The following is a 25777-nucleotide window of genomic DNA, read 5'->3' on the forward strand; positions in this document are numbered from 1 at the left end:
AACAAAAAACAATATATATATATTTCGGAACACTGCAAAAAAATTTAGATCACTCCTCTTTTTTTTATTTCCTAAAAAATTAATCCTAAAATAAAATGCTAATTTTTCCTAAAAGCCATAGTTTTCGCATTAATTTTGGAAGGAAAAAAATAGGACATTTAAACTTGAAATATTTTGGAATGTGATAGTAAAGTTGCCAATTTAAAAAAAAGAAAAGAAAGAAAGTTGTCTCAAGATGTTGATTCTCCAGAAAAAACTATTTTAATCAACCCCTGATTAGAATAATTGTAATGGTAGGATTAGTTTGTAATTTTGATCAGTATATAATTTTATGACTCAAATTACCTTTCAAAAAAATAAATAAAGCTGCTGTTATTTGCATAAAAGAATAGGATTGATAATATTACTGAAATTTTTTCCATATCTATAAGAATTATTCAGGGTTCTCACTCAGAATTAGAGCTTATCTCCGCGAATTTCCATAAAAAAGTCAGCAAAATTCCCTACCACGTATTTCTGGCAATAAAAAACATTAGATTTGTTGATAATATCATCAACCAAGAAACATTATCAGATTATTTGGCAAAAACATTTATACACGAGAATAATTTATCAATTTTATAAGCAATAAAACTTACTTTTGAAGAAAAATATCCCAATTATGCATTTTGTAAAAAAACTTTAATAGATAGAGGAAATTTAAAAACTCAAAGTAATTAAGTATAATACCGCGAAACCTCTTGGGAGCGACCACTCTCCGTTCCATTTAATTTTATATCACAAAAATTAGTAAGCTTTAAAATATGAGAAGAGGTTTGTTTGTTTGAGATTGTTTTTTCTAAAATAACTTTTTTTACTAATTTAATTTACAACTATTTTATTATGACCGTCGTTTAGCAGCCGACCCACGTTTGGGTTTACGACTGCTAATGTTCAACACTGTAGCTTTGTAATTTTGAACCCAATCCAGAAGACAAGGAAACTCCTGGATCAGTACCCCCAGATGTATGATTTGTTATGGGAATTTGGAGGACTTTGTGACCTGACAGATTTAATGTGCATCAGTCACCATTTATTACACAGGGAGTCGGCCGGCAGGGATCGAACCCATGACCTCTTGGACATGGGTCCAGTGACTTACCAACCAGGCTATCCAGGCCCAATATACGACTATATTTTATTTTATTTTATAACCGTCGTTGAACAGCCGACCCAATTTTATGGGTTTACGACTACTAATGTTCAACTCCGTAGCCTTGTAATTTTGAATCCAATCCAGAAGACAAGGGAACTCCTGGATCGAGGATTCGGATGAATTTGCCTTCGTGGAGGACTTTTTGATGGAACTAACCCGCATTTGCGTTACATGGAGAGGAAGAACACGAGATCCTCCCACGGTTAGCCTGACGGCAAGGGGACTCTAACCCATGATCCGTCTACCACTGAGGATATTTAATGTCAGCACTGTGGTCGGTGTGAGCCGGGTGCGGAATTCGTATCGACTGGGATTCGAACCCGGTTCGCCGCATTGGAAGGCGAACGCTTTATCCCCTGAGCCATCGTAGCTCTAATATACAACTATAGAAGTAAATCATTTATAGCACAGTGTTTAGTGACTGCAACATGAGGTTGTATCGTCTAAAAGAGCTCTCTAAATAAGAGCCTGACATAAATATTTTGAAAATATTTTAATCTACTTATTTGTTTTGTTAATATATTTTGATTTGTTATTTTTCGTGCTTCCTTATTTGATCTTTACCGCATCTGATGCAGATGTTTGCCCGGTCTCGGGGAGAGGATTTAATGGTCTCGCTCCTAAAGGTTTTCTTCAGCGCAAAGTCTATGGGAAAAATTCCATGCCTCTCAAAAGTGGTCGTAAATAAAGTTGGTTACTACATAGAGGTTGTCTTTCCTGGAATTTCATCGTAATAGCAGAATTGACAATAAGTATTTTTCTTCTCAAAAACAATATAAATTTTTAAATAACACAATTTTTTTTACTTTTACAAGGCAACTACTTAAAAATTTATAAAAAATCACAACTATAAGAATAATAATATTTTTGACCTAAATCAATGAATATTTTTTAAAGAAAAAAATGAGTTGATTTAAATGGCTTAAAAAAAAAAACAAGTAATGAAATGAATGCCAATCCTGATTAGTAGTCACATAAAAATCTTACAAAAATTTATTTAGATGGAAAACTTAATTTTTAAAAACAATTATTAACAACCTAGAGAATTTTCCTTTCTTTTTTCGAACTTCAAATATGTTTATGGTCAAGAAAAAATCTTAAACAAAAATTTGTTAAAAAAAAAGAATTTTGTATCAATTCATAATTTTATTTAATAAATCATAAATTTATTTATTAATCTATGAAAATCTAGACACTGGAATTTTAACAAAATGTAATACTAATTTTCTAAAAAACCTCATTGGCATCATTATTTTCGAGCTATTTCGAAGATTTCTTCAGGCTCCTCTAAAAAAAGGCATTGCTCTTTAACTTTTTTCTCTCAAAAGTAAATACTCTGATCCCATGAAAACCCTTGTATCAGTACATTTTAATAACTTGCTACATGCAGTAGTTCTTGTACATAGTACACTTTGAATCCGATCATTGATGGTACCCATAACAGCAAAGATTAAAATTCATAAGTAATGTGAAATAGTGGGAATTTTTATAAATAAAAACACAATTAAATAATAGAAAATATATATATATATATATATGTGTGTGTGTGTGTGTGTAATACAAAAATTAAATACTTTTGTATTAATAAAAGAATTAAAACTCTTTCGTTTTCATGAAATGTCTTTGTTAAAGAATAAGCGTAGAGAGATTCTATTTTGGGAATTCAAGGCTGAAAACATACCATTGAAATATAAATAGATTTATATTTCAANTACTTATTATTCCCCCCCTCTTTTTTTTCATATGTCTATAATTTTTCTTTGTTTTATTCTTCATTTTGAACTTATCTAACGAGTTCTGTTTACTTGCAGCTTAAGCGCAATAAATGAAACTTATTGTTTTTCTTAACTTTCTTCGTGTTTTCTTGTATTTATATATATATATATATATATGTATGTATATATATATATATATATAAATAAATGACACCTGGTAGCTGAGTGGTAGCGCCTTGCGCTCCCGGGCCACAGGTCCTGGGTTCAATCCTCGGGGTAGGCAACATTGACTCAGACGTTCATCCCTTCAGTGGGTCGATAAATGAGTACCAAGCATGCTTGGGAACTAAACACTGGGGGTTCCACGTTCAGCTGACAACCTGACCGGTACATCTGCTTCCTTCCCTCCAGAGCCCAAGAAAACTGAGATGGGCACAGTAGGCCTTGGGCCCCCTATGGGCTATAGAGCCACTGAGTTTAGTTTTTATATATAAAGGGCAATGAAATTAAAAAAACAGAGCTGAAAGTTTGGTAGGAAGAAAGAAAACATTGTATCCTCAAATTTTTGAAATATTGGAAAAATGTAACAAAAAAATAGAATATATAAAAAAATTCACAAAGAAATGATTATGTGATTTTCTAACATTAAGATTATGGTACAATCAATATCAGCAGGACTGAATAAAATCAAAAAATTTTTGCAAAAAGATTATGGAATAAAAACTTTTTGTTAATAAATATGCTATTACGTTAATAAATATTTCTTAAATGTACTAAGAATTTTTTTAAAAAAATTTTTGATAAAATGAAAAGTTACAAATCTATGAAGAGACTATTTTTCATCAAGTGTTTCGTTGGAGACAAGTCTTCTCTTAGTGTTATGGTATTCATGTGTGAATTTCTTAAATTCACAAACAGATTTTGCTGATGACACAATGCAGTCAATTCATTTCTAGATGTTGTCACCATAGAGTATTACGCGATAACCACACAATCATCTCAGTTTCAAATTTGTATACTGAAAAACTTATTAATTTAAATCTAGTAAATGCTTATTAATGTAATCAAAAAGTGATTTTTTATGAAATAGTCTCTTCTATATTACATAAATTATTATTAGTAGCATTGTTGCACTTGAAAAAATTTTTCTTGTGGGAAAAGAAATAATAAATTATTGTGATATAATTAAAAAAAAAAATACTGAGTGTAGTAATATTAAGAAAAGCTTTTTTTTCTCAAAAAAATAACTTAATGGAATTTAAAAAGAAATAAGAATATAAATAATTCAGCCTGCTCTTTTTTAAAAATGAAAATCAATTAATACCTTAAAGTAATATAAAATTAAAAAAAGAATATAACTTTGATATATCTTGTTCCATAAATAATAAAATAGTTTATATTTTATACATAAAATTTTTATAAATAAAAACTTTTATGATAATATGAAATTTAAAAACATACTTTGTAAATATGTTTTAAGTTATTCAGAAATATCATAAATTTAGTTCCTTTTAAATTACATTAAATATAATAACTTTTTACATATAGTTATAAGCATTTGGAAACATAGCAATTATTGAAATATGATTAGTAGAACATTAAGCTTTGCTCAGAATCGTTCTGATTTTCGATGTGTAGTGCAATATGTAATTAAGATGCTTTAACCGTTAATTTAGTAAGCATGAACTTTACAATTTTAAATAAGAAATGTAATATTAATAATTCAATAAATAAAATGTTCGATTCAAAATTCTAAGCCAAGGAATTATAACTGAAGCATTAAATTTAATTTTTTTAGTCTTATAAATGTCATTTTATGAATTTCGGAAATCATAAAATGACATGTGGTATTTTTGTGGCTAACAAACAGATCAAATAATTTAAAAAATTTTAACAATTTGTTAAAAACCAATTTATAAAATTTTATTTTATTCATAAGTCATTCTTAGGAAATTTTTATATTATTTTTCTTTCCAACATCTTTCTCACTAATAGGGCACTTCCGATTTTAAAGCAGAATGGTGGGAGCTTACCAACATTTTGTTTAGATAATAGCATCATTTGCTTTTATAAAAGCAAAATGCATTTATTATTATTTAAGTAAATTATATATCATTGACATAGAAGATCATTACACTAAATAAAATGCTAATTTAAATTATATTTTAAAAATGAATTAATGTAGGTATCCTATTCATTATAGAAATTTAAAAAGAAAAAACATCTGTATGAAATATGCTGAGCATGTATTAATAAACACATTAATAGAAATAAATCCTTCCATTTCAAATGGATATTTAGTGACTGATAATCAATGTTTTTCACTCAAATATTATAACAAAAAAATCTATGAATGTCATCAATCAATTAACGGATTACAATTCATTATATTATTTTGTATCACTCAGTTAATTGTGAAAACAATCAACAAACTTTAGCCAAAGCAATTATTAAAAACCTTTGTTTATTCTGTTATGTTGTTTTTCTTATATTATAACAATGACTGATAGATCAGATCAACATAGCAATCTATTTCCTAAATGTAAAAATAGCAACAAAATGAGAATATAAAAACTGTTAAAGATGCTACATCTATTGTGATTGTAAGTATCATGTGACTGTTACATCTTGTGAAGTAACCCCATAGTTGATACAGATTTTGTCTTTAGTAGGACTGATTTTTTTTTCAAGAATAAAATAAAATTTTTGTTGCGAAAATGCTTCGTTTCAAAAATTTTTGGCAAAACATTGAGACTTTTTAACCATGTCGTGCACGTTGACTTTCCATGATCAGTGAATTAGATCTAGCAATAATCAAGGATGTACATTCACTCACAAAGGCTATTTTTTTGAGGGTATGAAAATGGAAGAAATGTAAATGTTGAGGATTCATTAAAAAATGTTTGCCTTTTTTTTAACTTTGCAAATTTATTTCTGCTTAATATGTGATACACTCTGACTTAAACTAAGCTCAACTTTTATTTTATGTTATTTTGGTTTCAGAATCATTTTCTTTTCTTTCTTTCTCTTTTTGAAAGATTATAAAATATTCAGGATAAAATATTTGTTTTATCTTCCTTTTTTTAAACCCAGTAATAATTAAGAAAATAAGTTTAAGGAAAATTTTAATGTTAACAAAATAAATCAATTTTATAATAAATTTAACTACTAAGGCAAAGAATGAAAATTAGGAAGTTTTATGTTATATAAACCCTGCATGATTTAGAAATACTAAGTACAGTAAAAACACAAGAATTAAAAATAAATTTTTATTGATGGTAATTTTACAATGTAAAAAACAAAAAAAAAACAAAGACTAGACCAATGTTACAAATTTCAGAATACAAAATAGCTTTATACAAGCCATAAAATAATAATACAAATTTAAAGAAAAAAATAATAAATAAAAACTGTTTTACAACACTAAATTATTCATATATAAATATGGTTCAATGAATAATGCAATAAAAGATTACTCAGGGTGCGATGCCAAATTTCTCACCAAAAAATACACATCTTTTAAGCCCTATTGGGCACTCTGAATATTTTTTAGCTCTAAAAATAACTTGCCCTTAAAGAATGCACGCTGTTATAGTGCAAGACAAAAGTCAAGTTAAAATCAATGTGAAGGTTTAAAGCTACACACAATAAACTTTTTTTTACCACAAATTAATCACTATCTTCACTATCAATTATTCCTTTAAGACGTGAATACTTAGCCAAAGGAACATCTGAGTCGTCGTCATCATCAATGCAATTTGTAGTGTCAAAACAAGCTGTTCTTTTTGGACGACCTATATTGACAAAAATTAAAATTTAAAAAAACTTTTATAATTTTTAAAAACTTAAAAAATTTATGAAAAAATTTTTTTTTTTTTATATTACAGAGGTAAATGCTAAGATCATTAATTTCTTCCCAATTATAATTTAAAAAAAACTATAATAAGAAATGTGACTAAGTAATAAAGGGCAAACAAAATATGTTACTACATACTAATATATCTGTGACTTCGGCTCACCGAGTTACAATTTGAAATTTGTACATCTTCCCTCTTTACAGGGTGTCCAGTGAGAAGACATTTTCAAATTCCCTGAAAATCCTAGATTTTTCCCTAATCAGGCAGATGATATTTAATATTAAATTTTATTTTAAAAACTTTCTTATTTAAATCAGAATAAAATTAAAAACAAATATTGATGGCCAGTTTAATTTTAATATCATAAATAATCTCTCTGTATTTGAAAATAAGGTAGGTTTCATCCTAGATCTTAAAAAGGGCATTATATCCCTCTAAAAAAGAACATCCATCACAAAAAGGAAAACAAAAATTGGCATCGCTTTCAAGAAATCCAAAATATAGAAAAGTCTATAATTTTATCATTAAAAAAAATTTATTTTCAAAAGGATAATTTAACTTAAAAATAATTTTGCGGATTAGAGCATTCAATAAGCCAATTTTAAAATTAGCATAATTCTCGTATTTTGAAAATCTTACTTGTTGCAATAGCATATTAAAATTATCAGGATTTTAAAAACCATGTTAAAATGGCTGACAAAATATGTAACCGGAACAACTGCCAAAAAAGAAATTGGAATTGAATGTGGATTTGAGATTGAATCTTCACTAATTAAACTTGTAAGAATATGGTTAATAATATACGAAATTTGTTAACCATAATATCATATTAAAAATATTGTAATAGAAAAAAAAATCACCCTGAAAAAGGCGAAAAGAGACATATGCCTATTGAAAAAATTATCTTGAAATGACTTAAATTTACAATAAAATCATCGTGAATTGAGCTAGTCAAAAAGTGACTCTTTTTGCTCAAAAGGCACACTTGTCATAATAGCATTGTTATAAATAATGTAAGACTTTGGAAAACATGTGTGGAACGATCTGAAAAAAATAATAAACAACAACTGAAAAATGTTGTATTCATTGACATGAAGATATATATTAAGAATAAATTTTTATGCACAATCTACAACACTATTCACGGATTCAGTATTTTGTGTTACAGAGTTAGATGAATGAATAATGTTTCTGCAAAATGTTTGTACATGATTGTTCTGTAAATTAATGAATGTAAATTTACCTGAAGATATGATATTGCTAGGGTCAAGCTCAGCCACCTCTTTCTTTGTTTCAATCTTCTTTTTCAACTTCTTGCATTTTGCAAGTGTTGGTCGCCCTGTTAAAGAAGTTTATTAAAGTGAAGTTTTATTAGACTTAAAAGTAAGGTTTAAATAAAAAGAAGAGAATTAAGAACGTTTAAGAAAACTTGTATGCTTAAAATATTTCACTTAATCATACGAAATAAAGATTTGTTTCAATGAATTATGCTAAATATCCCATTTTTATGATAACTACTTTCAGAGAAAATTAAAATACAATTCTTTTTATTAAAACCTATGATAATTATATTTTAAAAAGAATTTATTTAAAAATTTTCTTCAACGAAAGGTGTCTGATAACTGGATCATTTTGCTGAGTTTCATTAAATTTCTGTTATAATTGACAAAACTTGTCTCTGAGATTCAGTCATACCATTGGCAGAAAACACATACACCTTCAGACATTGAAAATAATTGAAATTGAAATTACTACAATACATACAGGGTATCTGCTACATTTTAGATTTTCAAATTCATGACTTTTCATGACTAATTCCAAGAATTTTTTATGACTTAACAAAGTTACTATTTTCTCTGACAAAAACACAACAATAAATTTAAAAACGCATTATAATAAAATAACATTCATTGAAATGATAGGCATAACCAAAACTGTTATACTCTGCATCTTCACATTAATAGATTTTAAATTTAAAAAACAGAGTAAAGAAAGAGTTGAAGGAATAAAATAGCTGAAAAAAATACAAAAGCAAATAATTTTTTTCTTCTTTCTTTCTGCAGAATTACAGTCTAAAGATACTTTTTTTGTTCATGGGAAAGGAAAGAAATACTCCTGATTTTTCTGTTCTCATTTTGAAATAAAAAAATTCGCAAATGACTGGCTTGCTTCAGTTAAAATTTTAAATTGATAAAATTAAAATAATAAATAATAACAAAAATTCTGAAATCACAGAAATTTGAAAGATAATTCGCTCTAGAAATGATGTTTTTTCTTTCATTTTTTGAAAGAACACCATAATTTTTAAAGAACATGATAAAAACATTTTATATTTCAATCAAATATGACTGTAAGTGGGGATTTTGTTACAAATTCAGATATTCGGAACAATACAAAATTGGAGGGAGGGGGTAGATTCCATTTTAAAAATTATTAGATTTTTCTCTGACCGAAATCTATGTCTTTTCAAGATTTTTTCAAAAAAATAGTTAAAATCATGACATTTCATGACAAATTTTGTTCAATACCGAAATTCATGACTTTCCAGGCGCGCGGATACCCTGTACGTAAATCCTCCATTCCAATATAGCTAAAGACACGACCATTCTCTTCAATATTCAACTGTAAAATTTTTAACAGTCTCTCCCTTTTTTTTCAATGATGCAGACATTACTGACTTTCTGTCTTAGCAAAAATTTATCCATAACTTAAAATTATGCTGAAGCAAAACATTAAAATCAAACAAAATTTGTTGATTAAAGACGCAAAAATGAAAAGGGAAGATTCTGTATTTTTATTAAATTGTGCTGTAGTTTTGTTAAATTTGTCTATATTCCTTAGAAACACTGGAAACTGTAGGTATCAACAATTCTGTTGAAGATATAGTTATATTACTAAAGTATAGCAGATATTTACAGGGTTCTCACTACATTTGAGAAAACAAATTCCCTTTCCTTTCCAGATATATCACGGAAATTGGTATGAAAATCCATACCATATTTTATCTATACTATAGAATTTTCCATCAGAAATAGCATGGAATCTTTAATCAATTTTTTTTAAATTTGTAATGTCAAATATTAGATTTTGTGAGCTAAAACACAAGATAAAAAACATGGAAAGTTTCACTAAAAAGATAAATTTTATAAAATAATTGCAATAAATGTAAGAATTATTTAACTTGAATATCAATAATTGATTACTGTTACTAACTATTCTAAGACTGGTTATTTTACAGGCGTAATATAGGAATTTTCCAGGTTTTTTGTAAAAGAAAATTGCATCTTTCCCTGACTATTCCGTGCTTTTTAGAATAAGAATAAAATTCCCAGGCAATTCCAGGTTTTCCCTACTCTCTTTGACCGGAGGGAGTCCTGTATTTATGTTTTAAATCTTCAATTGCTGAAAATTTAATTTCAAGCTTGGAACAAGAAGACATATTAGAATGAAAAATGTTGCCTCACTATATAAATTTCAAAAACAAATAAAAAAACAGCAATTTGGTTTTGCCATACCTTTTAATCCTTCTTTTTCCAGCAAATGCAAAAGTTTTTCAGACTTCGATTTCATCGACTTACAATTTTCAAATAACTTGTCATAGGATTTTATGTGTATTCCAGCAGCTCTAATATACTTCTTCAGATTCTCTAGTTTGCCAGAAGAGGGAGTCTGTTTCTTCTGTTCCTGTTATTAAAAGAAACTGGTCTAAATATTACAACTTACAAGATTCAAATTAGTTTATTTAAACTAAATGTCGCCGAACTTCAGACAGATTTGCTTTGACCCCAATTAGAATATTTACAAATGTTTGACAAAATCTTGCTGTTTTCGATTTGTTGCTTATCTTTTATCTTCAGCCCTTTGATGCTCGGATAATTTGGAAGAAAACTGCCATAAAAAGAGTATATTTCTTTATGCAAGAAAATTAAGTAAAACTAAGTGAATGTACAATACATGTATTCACTTTAAATTTTTGGGTTAATTTTTAGTTTGCATGTTAGATGGGACCTGACATCTAGTTTCTGACAACTACCTCTTAACAAATTAGAAGTAAGCTGGTATGCCATCTGGTATATAGATTGAGAAATAAACATGATTCCAGGTCTCAGAAATAGATTAATTTTATCTTTATGGCAGGTTACTCTTGAACACTCAGACCCCAGAAATATCAGAAATTGATTGCAAAAATTCCCTCCACCATTTAAACAGGAGCAAGTAGAAAGGTAAATAACAAGATTTCAAATCAGGCTTAAATTTTTAACTTATATTTATGCTTAATAAGTTTTTTGTAAAGATATTTTTAATTTTCAACTTAGACTTTCAGAACTTTTTTTTTTTTTTAATATTTCTGCTAAATATTTTATAAAATTCTTGTTAAAAAGAGTTTTCCCAATTTTTCTTAATAGTTAGAAAAACAATAATAAAGGTTTTTAATTTATTTTAAAGATATTTTAAATGTTATTGAGCATATTTAAACATTTGATTAAAAAACAAAACCGATTAGTAGGTATTTATTATTTTGGATTTACTATTTCTAATTCACACACCTTAGCTTTGTTAACTTTAGTTGAACTTTTTGATTTTGAGTTGGCAATTGGTTTTTCTTCATTTTCATCCAAAGAACTATCTTCTTCACTAGAATATAAATATTCATTAAAAGGAGGGAAAATAAATGAAAAATCACAAAATAATAACATAACAGTCAAGGCCTACTTGCTTTGGACAAAGCCGTGAATAAAAGTTGTAACAAATTTTAAAAGTATGAATCTAAATTTACAAATAATTGAACTTTATGTAATTTAACATAATTGAATTCACATGTAATTAAAAAAAATAAATAAAAAAAAATCAGATTACAGGAATAACAAAATGGAGCAATTTTTAGAGTGTGTACATAAATTTAGATATGATACAAACAGATTAAAATATGAAATAGAATATTAGAAGCTGTAATGGAAAAATAGAATCTGTTACGGAAAAATATAAATATATCCAAATGATAATAAGAGTAAAGATATTATATAAATAGATACTATTATAGATATATTTATATCAATAGATGCTAGAAATAATTCATTTTTAGATTCAGAAATTTTTCTGGTATATTGATAAAAAAAATAGACATTTTTTCAGTAAATTAATTAAACATATTTGTATCCTTTTATGATTGTAAAAAAAATTCATAATTTAAAAAGCTTTAGTTAAAATTTTGAAGCAGCCAACACATAATAATGGTATTTGATTGAGAAGACGTTTTTTATTTGCTAACTAATATAGTGTTCTCGATAGGTGTTTTTAGAATGGCGGCTTCCACTGCCATCCTGTTGATCTCTATAAATGGGCCCTCTTTGTAAAAATAAGCCACTATGCCTTAAAAATACTGCCTTTTAATTCACATTCATTCATCATTTAATTCATATTCATTAAAAAAAAAATTATTGACTGTTCAAATGATAATTACACATTGGTAAAATTATCTTGGTTTATAGGCTTAATTCTGATTACTATTACAAATATTTACTTAGTTAGGGTTATTCTCAACTGGTTAAATTTTTTAACTTTCACTCTTTTTTGAGGGGGGAGGGTACATGAATGAATTTCTAAAATTTTTATTTACACACAAAAAAAATTTAAACTTTTTTTAAAAATATTTTCTTTTTTACGAAATTGATCTTTAAATATTTATTTTCTCATAATTTTCAGTTAAATTATAGAAAAAGATTTCAAGTTGTTTATCAATTCATCTTTTTTTTCTTCTTCTTTTGAAAAAAAAATTATGCTTAAAGATTGTCTTTTAGCATGCCTTCAATTATCTTTTATAAATTACAATTTTTCACTACTGAATTAGAATTATGAATAGTTTTGATAATGAATTAAAGTTACTTTTTGAAATACGCACATAGAATAGTATAAGCGGGTAATAAAATTTTTGAGGATCAAATTCAGTTACGGCATACTATTACACATTTTGATGAATTTTTACGATGTTATGGTGAGTGCCCTTTCTTGCGAGGAAACCCCCTGCCCTTTTTTATTCCAAGAGAAAACTCTGCTACTAAAGGAGAGAAATATTTAACTTGTTTGCAATACACAGTACATTTAAAAATAAGTATATTAATAAACAGAACAAATATGAATAAAGCTCTATAGCAATAGCATTTGAAAGAAACACAGGCAAAATAATTTGGAAATGTTTTTGTTTAAAAAATAAACTCCTTTACCTTCCTTAATTACATATTTTTTTATTAGACATGATTAACTTATTTTTTTAATTAGAAGCGTGCTTTCTAATATTATCATCTGAATATCATCAGCCTATTTTATTTTCATTTTCCATGAATGATATTTATTCAACAATATAACACATTTTGTAGTGGATTAATATCATTTAACCAATAACATGAGTTATTTAGATTAAGAAAATTTGCTTTTATTTTTAATTGAATATCATGTCTTATTCTTTGTTTATCAGACTTCTTATCTATTTATTGCCTGCACTATATATTTCTTACATAGAATTCCTAAAAAATACCTATCACTTCAATAGTTAATCTAGTAAATATTATTAAGCTTTCACATAGTAACAAAATATCCAGTTTATAAAATTATTCAATGTATTGTTTAGAAAAAAAAATTGCTTGCGTATCTATAGTGCATAAAAATAAAATATACCTGATTAAAGCAAAATATGATATATGCCAGTTAAATCTAACTCAAAAATCACAAATCTTTACATATTTGCTATCTAACAAGATAAAAACTTCTTGGCCAAGTTTGTTTTTCATTCACAATATTGTGAAACCTATCACCTAATCAAAAATAAATGTTTTTGGCATTAGAAGATCTTAAAATGTTTTGTTGAGATTTGATTTCCTGAGACTATTTTTAAATTTATTATATGAAGCATCTTTTGCCACTACAATAAATCAGGAAACTGGGTATGCGAATACACAGTAACCAGACACTATTTACTACATCATTATTGTCTAAAAGCATATCCAGCATACGTTTGTAAATAATTAGGTTGCAGTAAATAAGGATTGGAGGTATTCAAAGTGGGAAAACAGAAGAGTTTCAGTTGGACATTGAACATTGTATGGGCAAGTATTTTNAAGAAGAGGAAGATTTCACCCGCCCCCAGTGTAAGGGGGCGGGTGAAATAGGAGTGTTTTTAGAGGTAACGTTGAAGAGGGGGGAAAATAAAGCATGTTCAGCTACGCTTCAGGCAGATGGTAGTTTGATAAGAGGGGATGGAATTCAAGCTGAAAGAAAAACTTACCTTCGCACTCGCGGAAAAATTAGGTAATTTTGAGTTTGGCCGTCGATCGCAGTAAAATTCGGGAGTTTTTCAAATCAATTCCGGAGGGCGGGAGAATAACTCAAAATTCGGGAGACTCCCGCAAAATGCGGGAGAGTTGGCACGTCTGGGCAAGTATTCAGGACAAAATTTTAGATTTTAACACTATTTTTCAATTAAGATTCATAATTTTTCATTACATAATTTGAACATAAGCGTGCAGGCATTATTAGATTTAGTACTTAAAGATAATTGATCATTATAAATCTTCCACAATAAATAGTTTAACCTGTTTATAATTTCCATTTTCTTAAGTAAATATTTGCATCATATCATGATATGATTAATAGAAATATCATTACTCAACTTCAAATTTGCTAACATTAATTTATTTAATATCAATGATTTTCAAGAATGAAATCATATGCAAACATTTAAATATTACATTTTTATGACTCAATATTAAACTTAAAATTTAAACATTTTCAATTTTTTTTCATTTTGTTCCATTTAATCTAAAAGAATTTATATAAAGAATAAAAAAAATGTTATTATTAAAAATATTTCTTAAAAAAATTTGGGTTAAGCGATAATTAAAAAAATAATGCATTGTAAACTAACTTAGACTTTTATCAAACTGATTCATAAGCCTGCTACTATTAACTAATTTATATTATTTTATTTCAAATTTAGTGACCAGAATCAAACTAGAATAGATTGGTAGATTCAATAAGAACTGTATCCTTAACTATTAAAAGTCATTGTGGGACTGTTAAATATACATAATACACAGCAACAAAACAATAAAAAAAATCTTTTTTTGCTACCTTAAAAATCATTTAACATAATAACTAAGTAAAAAATTATAATGAGTATAACAAAAAAAAATATAATAATAATACTTTTCCAGATTGCTCTTAATTGAAGCTAGAGGTTCATCTTCTGAGTCAGAAGAAGCTGGTGCAGACTGAAAAGAAAAAGTTTGTGCAAATTTTCTTTTTAGCAGTTATGAATGATATGAATCATGCATTATTATATAGTCATATGAAAAAAAATGATTGCTAAAGAATATAATTATTTATGATCATTATATAATACTATAAAAATATAAATTATAAAAATTTTAGAATTATATGAGCATATAAAAAAAATACATTGGTCTATTCAAATATACAAAAACCAATTAGAGGGAATTGGTTTGTAATCTATTAAATTCTGCTGTTAAAGGTAGAGGAGGTGCATGAATAACATTTATAAAAAATTACAAAATCTTGAAATTTAGAGTGATTGTAAATTAAAAAAAAAAAAAAACAAAAAAAGTAAAATTTCAAAAAAAAAAAGTAAAATTTCAAAAAAAAAAAAGTAAAATTTAAAAAAAAAAATTTTGTGCAAAGCAAATCAAAATCGTGTTTGCATTAAATTTTAACAGAAAAATGAGAGAATTATAAAAATAGGAGTTCATTAAACAGTATTCCTTCCTTTCACTACTTTTTTTTAAACATAGTAATTACATTCAGGAAAAAATATTCCTCGATTTTTCAAGACAGACTTTATAAAATTCCACAGATTCTTTTTAACCGGAAGTATAATTTTTATACTTAATTTTCAATTATGTATTATTCTTTTTCATAAAATATATTACGAAACATTTATATTTGCTATTGGAATTAACGATAAATTTTATTCATAAAAAAATTATTTTAAGATCAATTCTTTTGGAAAAACCAATTGAACTACCCTTAACTCAAATTAATTTATTTTTTTCTATCATTTGGGATATTTTAATTACATTCCTTGAAATTTTCTTGATTTTTCAGAGTGATGAAATTCTTTGGTCCCTTGTAGCTTCCCTGTTTAAACATACTTAAATTGCTTCCATAACATAGTTTCAACATTCAGTACAGTAGTACATACCCTCCAACTTTGCCTACCTGGCCATCAGTAGCACTCGCGCAACACACATTTACGGCATCCCGCAATATTTGCTATGCTCATATTGATACTTAATTATATTCACTTATAATTTCAAAAAGCATTTGATAAATATAAGAAAATAGATTTTGAAACAAGCGTAAAATTTTATTTCACATTGAGAAATTTTTTAAAACATTAAAATGCCATAGACTTTTAAAAAATCATGTTATTTAGATAGTACAATTTTAATTCACATACAGGAAGGTACACTTTTCTAAGGATATAAAATTATTAAATTGCAAATGAAAGTTTATTGTACATTTATACAAATTTCAAAGAAAAATNAAAAAAAAAAAAAACACATAACCAGTATCATTTAGTTAATATACATATAATAATACAGACTATATGCCTGAAACATGAACATAATCAGTATACCATTCCTAAATTGTAACTATCGAATTTTGAGATGTCTATTAGCATTAAAGTAAAAAGATATTGAATTAAAAAAAAACAAATCTCTCAATTTCTAGGCAAAAGATTTAAAATTACATTCAAGGAATTTAAATTCACACATTGCCATTTGGGTTCACATGATTTAAAATCACACTTTGCGATATGTGTTCACGATTTATAATGGCACATCCGAATCCATATTTATGCAATTTCTCGTACATCAGCTTGGACATCATGCAGCTCGGACATCATATTTCGTAATTTCACAATATTATCTGAAATACGCATTTTTCGTTCATATGATTTTAAAATAAAACATCAAGATTCATATTTCTATGATTTTAAAATCAAACATCAAGAATTGTATTAATACAATTTCAAAATCATACATTGAGGTTTATATTCACACAATATAAATAAATAAAATCTCGCATAGATAATTTAATTAAAATGTTGATAATATTCTGAGAATAAATGGTTCTCATATAAACTTTTTTGTGTAAATTGTTTCTGCACTTATAATTTCTAGATTTTTTTCTTAAGTATTTTTGGTCTTTTATCAAACTTCTCCATGTGGTATGAATCAATATAGTCTTATAAAAATTAAAAACACTTTTAAAAAAGATTTGTGATTTTCAAACAAATTTCACTCAAATAAGGTGGCAATAAAAGGGTTGAAATTAGTTACAAGAGTAAATAAATTGCTTGCAGACAGTTATTCCTTTGATCTAAGTCTGTACACACACACATGATGTATATATATATATAATATAAATGTACCTTTTGAATGACTTTTTTGACATCTGACTTAGTCTTTGATTTCTTAGCAATTGGAGCTTCACTTTCATCAGAGCTGCTTTCAAATCTACATAAAACATCATTATTATTAGTTACATCATTATTATGTGCTAACTTTTAATGAAAAAATAGGTAAATAAATTGACATAAGGTTGTGGCATAAGGTCCTATTATGACAAGCTATATCATATTATATATCATATATGCCATATAAGTAGGTGATGAAGGAAATCATATGCTGCAGGATAATATCCATAAAGAAAAAAAAATTATTCTGTTCTTTCACAAGAAAAATGTTTATTTCTAAAATTATAAAGACGTTTTTTACTGTGCAAAATTGCACATTATTTGTAAGCTAAGATTTTTAGATTTGTACGATGTGAGCTTTAACCATAGTTTTAGCAGTCATATTAGAAACCTTTTCAAACAGTTCGGACAAAAGCGTTAAATATTACACACTTAAATCATTAATCATATAAAATTATATTTCATGTCAAGTTTATTTATTTATTCTTTGTTTTAATTTGAGAAAATATTTGCAACGATTTTTATTAACTTTTTTTTTTAATGTTCAAAAGTTAAAATGATGTAAAAAAGTTCTGAAATTAATATTCATAACATACCCAAGAAAATATAAGTAAAAGCAAAATAACATGGTAATATACTTTCTTCTAAATAAAGTTATATAAATTAAAATAGGATAATTGTTTGAACTTTTTGATGATGTTCTAAATGGCCAAAATTTAATGATATACAATTTCTTCACTTTTTCTCAAATCTGCTTCTAGCCAAAAAAAATGTCAGCACACATAGAAAGTTTGAAATATTGCTATTATCTCATAATAATGACAATTATAAGGAAATACTTATCAATAATTATTTTTTAAATTATACTTTTTATGTAACTCAATTAATACACTTTTACAAGTAATAAACCTAAATTAAATAAAAAAAATTCAAACACAGATTCAGGGATGAGATTAGCCAAAATGCAAAAAAGCTGAATTTCCACGACAGTAAATTTTACGCAAGCGCAACCCTTTAATAATAAATTCCAGACGTAAAAAGATTCCATTTAAAAAGACGTAAATACGAATCCCAATATCGGATTTTAAATCTCGTAAATAAAAATCGCAACGTACAATATTCAAATTGCGTGAATAAGAATCGACACGCAAATATGAAAAGCTATGTTTGATATTAAAATCGCGTTAATAAGAATCGAGATATTAGCAGATTCCAGGCTTGGGACCTCTAAAAGGCTTGNAATTCTTTGAGGAATTAAATTGACATTATTTACAGCCTTATATATCTGTATTTGCCAACAGTTAGAAGAAGTCAAATGTGCTATGGATTACTTAGTGCAGTTGATTGATATTGTCTACCGAAATAAACTTTTGTCAAAATCTATCTGTATCACTAATGTACAATTTTTATAAACTTTAGAGCATGGTCTATGATTAACAATAATTAATTGAACTGTTTTGTTGTTAAGCAGTTTAAGGAAAGATGCTATATCATACAAGCATTTTAATTTTTCCTTTACTGACCCAGCTTATGTAAAATTTGCCATTTTCTTTAATAGATATTTTAAATATCTCTTTGAAAAAGCATGTCAGCAAGCAATTCTTAAGAAGACTCTTTCGAGGCCCAACTGTGGGGCATTCAAAAACTTGCCGCATAAAAATATTAATCTGTTATTGTAAATTTACTCAATTTTAATAATCAATACTATTTGCCAAGTGGAGCAAAAAGACATTAAATTTATAAATTATACTACACTACTAACTGATTCATCAAGAATAAATCAAGCTAGTTAGCCTCTAAAATGTTAAAAAAAAGTTGGAGAAATCAAATTTTTTAATTTGTTCATACTTATCAATATATTTATATACCCAAGTTAAAGGAAATATATTTAGATGTTACAGCTCGATACATAAATTTAGATGTGAAGTTGAAATCCTAAAATCAAAGTAAAATTCAAAAATTTAAAATTTCTAAAAGCTTTGTGAAATATTTGTCAAAACTCTCAATTTTTTCCAAGATCATGGAAACCCTCTTGAAAGATAAAATTAAACGTACTGTTAATTATCTAATCCAAAGGTTATAATAAGGCTGTTAAGTAGTAAATTAAAATAATTCTTGGTAAAATTAAAATAATTCTTGTTTTTTAAGCACATTGAGCAATCAAAATGCATTGAATTAATAAGATATTTTAACACATTTCCTTTTCTTTTCAACTATAAGAAATTATAGTATAGCGATTCTATAATTTTAAGAGCTTCAAAAATGTCATATTTTTTTAAAGTTTTTATAAATTTCAAGTGTATTGATATGAATTGATTGAAAATTTGTTTACATTGCTTTCCTTCTTTTTACATAAAGCATCATTTCTTTTACACACTATAGCATTTTGAAAATAAATCTTTCAGTTTTTTCAACCCATCCTAGTACTTAACAATGTAAATTATAAAATATGTGTATGCGTTTAAAATAAAACTGCACATACTGTAGATAATTGGGAGATGTTACTTTCTGAGAATGTTTTTCCTTCTTTATCGGTAGACTTATATTTGGATGAGCTGAAAAAGAAAAATTTTTATAAGAGACAATTTTAAAAAAATCCTTTGAAATGACATTAGGACAAAATTTCAAAAAACAGTTGGTGTTCAAATTTTTACATACATTAATAAAGAGTTTATACATATGTAAATTTATAACAATTCTATGTAATGTAATACCAAACATAAAAACATTCAAAACAAGAAAGGAGATATATTTGAACAATCAAGGTTTTCAATTATGAATTGTCTAACACCTGCATTAAGTAAGAGCAGCTAAGTAATTTTCTCACTCAGCCTTTAACATAAGGAAAAAATTTACAAAATCAAATTTAAGTAACATGACTAAAACAAATGCGGTGGCATTACTAATTCTCATCAATTTGCCTTATAGTGTGTCTAATGCTACTAAAATCTGAGAGAGGACATGAAAAATAAGTTAAGACTAACTCTATAGCACAAAAAAAAGAAACTCTATAGCACAAACAAAGAAGAAAATAGATTGCTAGTAGAATTATGTTGGCAAAATTATAACCAAACTTAAAATGCATACATACATATTTATGCGAAAGCAGTGTGGCCGAGCTGGAGAAATAAATGGATATGCCGAAGCAAAAGAAAAACAGTTTTATTAAGAAATCATTGTATGGAGAGCAAGAAACCGAATATTCCAAAATCGAAGTGCTTCACCACCAGAAGTTTGGAAAATCTTGGAAACAAGTCCTGGTGAATCCTAAGGTCATGTGCTAAAAGAGGGTTAAAATTTCTTGTAACTCATTCAAAAAATAGGTAAAGGGATTTTTTCAGTTCTCACAGTTCGGTTAAATAGAAAACTTAAAATGTTAATTCTCGCATACTTCAATCTAGAAATAAAACCAAAAGACAGATGTGAATAATAAAATGCGAGATTGTGTCTAATTTTGAATAATAATTTAAGAAGTGTCTAATTTTGAATAATAATTTAAGAAGGAGAGCTTAGATAAAATAACAAAAGTTTTGTTAAAGCTTTTTACGTTACACGTACACACACATACATGCAAAAGAGAACTATACGTTTTAATTAATAGTTGAGGAGAGAATTACAGTAATTCACAGTACATTGTTTTTTCCTTGATACAGGTGTTTGATCAGTTCTAATTAAAAACATTGATAGTTCAAAGATAATATCTATTTTTTTTTGACACTCTTTGCTCTGCATTAGATATTGTCTACCATTAGATATGCACATAATTATGAATATGCACATTTATAGATAGATAAAGAATTAGAGAATTCATACTTTAAGTGAGAATCAACTTTCAATTAAAAGGGAACAAGAAATTTCAAAGACCTGGGTCCCAAGAACCATAGTTTCTAAATTTCATATCAATCTTCGATAGTATCTATATGTCTCTAATAGCTTCTAAAAAAATTCTCAGATCAATCTGACAGATTTATATATATAGAGTCGAATCCCGTTTTAGCGAATACCTCGGGACCGAAGCAATCGCTACGCAATAACGAAAATTCGTTAAACCGATATTACGAATTTCTACATCAACCAAAATTATTTTGTTGCATTGGAATTTTTCGTATAAAAAATAATAAATCTTGCATTTAATGACATTTTTGATCTATTTGTACTACAGCATGCAGAAAATATCAAATCAATATTTTAAAAGCTCACGAAAACAGTTAAATTAAAAGGAAACAATGGATTTATTATCACTCATCAGAAATAACGTAATCCGTATTTTTTTTCTGCGCAAATGATTTAGAACCAGTAGAAATTACAACTCCTCCAAAATCATGCACATTTTCAAACTGAACCAAAATCATGCACATTTTCAAACTGAACTGAACTGGAAATCACTCTTTTGGAAAGCCACGTGTATTTTTACTTCTTCAAACATGAATAGGTTGAGGTTTAGTCTTTTCAGGTCCCTTCCGCGTCTTTTTTGACGTGTCTCTTTCATATCTGAAACTTTTTAATTTGAAGATGCGCAAAAATATTTGAATTCTGAGATCATTGTGTACTTTTGAAGAACGGAAAAGTGTCTTGATCATGAGAGAAAATGAGAATTGTTGCTTATTTCCACCTTCTTTAAATCGGATTACCAATTTCGTAATACCGGTATTTTTAATTCATTGTTTCGATGGAGATTCATTTGGGGATTCGGAAAAAATTCGTTACATTGTAATTTTCGCTATTTCGGATTTCGCTAAAATGGGGTTGGACTGTATATATATATATATATAGCTCAATTTATGCTTTTGTTTTCCTTTTTTGCAATCTGGCAATCTTGTTACGAAAATATTTTAAATCATTCTTGAAAAATTTCCCGTTCATGTAAGTGCATTTGAATTCGCTACTCGCTTTATAGTTTTCATTTCATGTTTTATTCTGTTTTTTCTTTATATTTTATTTTCTGTTCTTACGTGATATTATTACTTATTGTGTTCTATTTTATTTGTTGTAATTTTTTGTAAAATTTTTTTACTGCTTCTCACACTATTGTATTGATATATTTTGCTTTGGCTACATTGTTGCAATATTAGAAAGCACTCTTTTTTGCAGATATAATCATGTGAGCTGATGAAAAGAGTATATCATTTACTTTCCGAATTTTTAACTTTAAAAAAAAAAAACAGTTTTTTTTTCACCCCCCCCCCTTTTTTTCATTGTTCTGTAATTTTCCCCTTGTTTTTGAACTTATACATATATATATACATACTTATATATATATACTTGAACTTATATATATATATATATATATTAAAAAAACGTCTACAGTAGGGGAAAAGTTTCGTGCCTTTAACATATNTTGGGTCCAGCCTTGGTAACTAACAAATCAAACGCACTTCAGTGATGCAGCAAAAATGCACTTTAATACAAAACTCCCCTAGTTACGCTTTTAGCTCAATTTACGCTTTTGTTTTCATTTTTTGCAATCTGGCAATCTTGTTACGAAAATATTTTAAATCATTCTTGAAAAATTTCCCGTTCAAGTAAGTGCATTTGAATTCGCTACTCGCTTTATAGTTTTCATTTCATGTTTTACTGTTTTTTCTTTAAATTTTATTTTCTGTAGTTACATGAAATTATTACTTATTGTGTTCTATTTCATTTGTTGTAATTTCTTTGTAAAATTTTTTTTAGTGCTTCTCACATTATTGTATTGAGATATTTTGCTTTGGCTAGATTGATGCAATATTAGAAAGCACTCTTTTTTGCAGATATAATTGTGTGAGCTGATGAAAAGATTATATCTTTTATTTTCCGGATTTAAAAAAAAAAGTTCCTGTTTTTTGTTATTTTTATTTTTTCCCATTTTTTCATTGTTCTGTAATTTTTCCCTGTTTTCTTTGCATTTGAACTGATATATATATTTAAAAAATGTTCACAGCAGGGGAAAATTTTCGTGTATTACACATATCTGGTATCAGGTACTGCATACAATTTCAGTTTTAAAATTTAAATAGTAAAAAAAAGTTTAAAAAAGATCAATCAGCATTTTAAATGCATTACATAAAACTCGGTATCAATAATTAAAAGGGTAAAAAATGATTTGAAACTAATAAAGTTGAAAAACAAACATGGATAACATTACAAGAAAGTGCAACATTAATTACCTTTTTGTCATTGAAGTCTCATTTTTATTGAAAGAAGCTAGTGGTTCTTCATCTGAACTACTAATATTTGAGCCTGAAAGACTATTGGAAAACTTAGTTTTCTTTGTAGCGGCTAACATGTCTTCATCTTCATCCTCCACAGTTATATCACTGGTTTCCTGAGAATTTTTGTTTTCTTTTTTTAGGTTGCTTTCTCTTGATTGCTTATTGTTCTCAACTTCATTATTGGTCTGCTCACTTGTAGGTTTAGTCAAAGACATTTCCATTTTGGTTTTTGTTTTTAAAGAACTTAATGGCTCATCTGAATCACTTGAGCTTGCACCGTGCTCACTAGACCCAACATTTGAAGACAGAAGTTCAGGTTTTGACAATCGTTTTCTTTTTTTGGCTGGTAAAAATGAGTCTTCATCTGAATCACTCAATATTTTGCGATTAAAATTATTTGTAATGTTTTCTTTAGTTTCTTCATGGTCCGAATTTTTCAAAGAATTTTTTCGATTACTTTTTGCTTTTAGAGAAATTAAGGGAGATTCATCTGAATCACTAGAATCTAAGAAAGACTTCTCAATTCTTCCTGAAGATTTAAGCTTTCGATTGGTTGGTTGAGAAGTAACATTGTTCTTTGAGTTTTTGACAACTTTGCTAAGTGACTTTTTCTGATGTTTAACTTCCTTACTAGGCAGTAATAATTTCTGCTCCTTCTTCTGTCTTTTAGACTTAATAAGAAGTTCATTATCAGAGTCACTAGAAAAGTCATTTGAAACAGAATTTTTAGTAACTTTTTTCTTAGGCAATAAAGGCTCATCATCTTCAGAAGTATCAGCAACATGTTTTACTTTCTTTGCCTTAGATTTTTTATTAGCATCTACCTTAGGCAGTAAAGGTTCATCATCAGATTCTTCTGAAATATCAAGATCTTGTTCATTCTTTTCCTTAGATTTTTTAAGAACATCTTTTTTAGGCAGTAAAGGTTCATCATCAGATTCTTCAGAAGTATTAGCAACAGATTTTTCTTTCTTTGCCTTAAATTTTTTAACATCTTTTTTAGGCAGTAAAGGTTCATCATCAGATTCTTCAGAAGTATTAGCAACAGATTTTACTTTCTTTGACTTAGATTTTTTAACAACATCTTTTTTAGGCAGTAAAGGTTCATCATCAGATTCTTCAGAAGTATTAGCAACAGATTTTTCTTTCTTTGCCTTAGATTTTTTAACATCTTTCTTAGGCAGTAAAGATTCATCATCAGATTCTTCAGAAGTATTAGCAACAGATTTTTCTTTCTTTGCCTTAGATGTTTTATTAGCATCTACCTTAGGCAGTAAAGGTTCATCATCAGATTCTTCTGAAATATCAAGAGCTTGTTCATTCTTTTCCTTAGATTTTTTAACAACATCTTTTTTAGGCAGCAAAGGTTCATCATCAGATTCTTCAGAAGTATTAGCAACAGATTTTTCTTTCTTTGCCTTAGATGTTTTATTAGCATCTACCTTAGGCAGTAAATGTTCATCGTCAGATTCTTCTGCAGTATCGGCAACAGGTTTTTCTTTCTTTTCCTCAGATTTTTTATTAGTATCAACAACTGGCTCTTTTTTCTTTTTTGATTTTTTTATAATATCTTTCTTATGCATTAAAGGTTCATCAGAAGTATCAGCAATTGGCTTTCCTTTCCTTTTCTCATCAAAGTTCATAGCACTATCATTATTATCATTGCTTCCATTTAGAAAATGAGAAGAGCCTTTTTCTAAAGATTCACAGTCTTGAACACTCAAAGTTTCATTGTCATCAGTTGGATTAAATTCATTTCCATTTAATTTGACTTCTACAGCTTCAAGAGATTCTTTATGACTTACGCCTAGACCTATGGAATTAAACATTATTAAACCAGAATTTCCTCATGAAAAACAAGAGTAAAACTTTCCTTTCTACATAAAACAGATTGATTATTCTTAAATTTTGGAAAAAAGAAATAGATAAGCCTTGAAAAAAGTCTTTATAGGTTCCTATATGCATGACTCAGGTACATAAAACCAGTATAATAATATTTAAGCAATATAAAATTTAGTGACCAACTTATCCACATTATTTAAAATAAGAATTTACTCCCTAAATTTTGTGTGGATAAAATGTTTAGTACCAGCTTAAAATAACAAAAATTAAAATCCTAAGGTTGCAGTTCTCTCTCTCTCTCTCTATATATATATATAGCAAAATAAATGAATACATGAAGGACAAAAAGGAAAGAAGAAAAAACGAAAATTAAGAAAAACAATAAGTTTTATTTACTGCACATAAGCTGCAAGTAAACAGAACTCATAAAATAATATATATATTTATATATAGTGTTCTCCCACATTCTTTTTTTTTTTTTTTTT

At 27.2% G+C, this 25777-nt stretch overlaps 1 protein-coding gene across 1 annotated transcript in view; it reads right to left on the reverse strand.

Annotated features, from left to right (window-relative positions):
• Positions 1-6165: 6165 nt before the first annotated feature.
• The window catches only part of LOC107442853 (nucleolar protein dao-5), a 26015-nt gene continuing 6403 nt past the window's right edge, over positions 6166-25777 (reverse strand). Inside the window, exons 4-11 of the mRNA XM_071178150.1 lie at positions 23406-25263; positions 19724-19814; positions 17215-17346; positions 14967-15031; positions 11315-11402; positions 10283-10451; positions 8011-8106; positions 6166-6704 (exon numbers count right to left, since the gene is read on the reverse strand). Of these exons, the coding sequence (XP_071034251.1) occupies positions 6580-6704; positions 8011-8106; positions 10283-10451; positions 11315-11402; positions 14967-15031; positions 17215-17346; positions 19724-19814; positions 23406-25263 (2624 nt within the window). The 3' untranslated portion in view covers positions 6166-6579. The remainder of the gene's footprint in view (positions 6705-8010; positions 8107-10282; positions 10452-11314; positions 11403-14966; positions 15032-17214; positions 17347-19723; positions 19815-23405; positions 25264-25777) is intronic.

The sequence above is a fragment of the Parasteatoda tepidariorum genome, chromosome 2 (assembly GCF_043381705.1).
Source record: "Parasteatoda tepidariorum isolate YZ-2023 chromosome 2, CAS_Ptep_4.0, whole genome shotgun sequence".
In the NCBI taxonomy this organism is placed as follows: domain Eukaryota; kingdom Metazoa; phylum Arthropoda; class Arachnida; order Araneae; family Theridiidae; genus Parasteatoda; species Parasteatoda tepidariorum.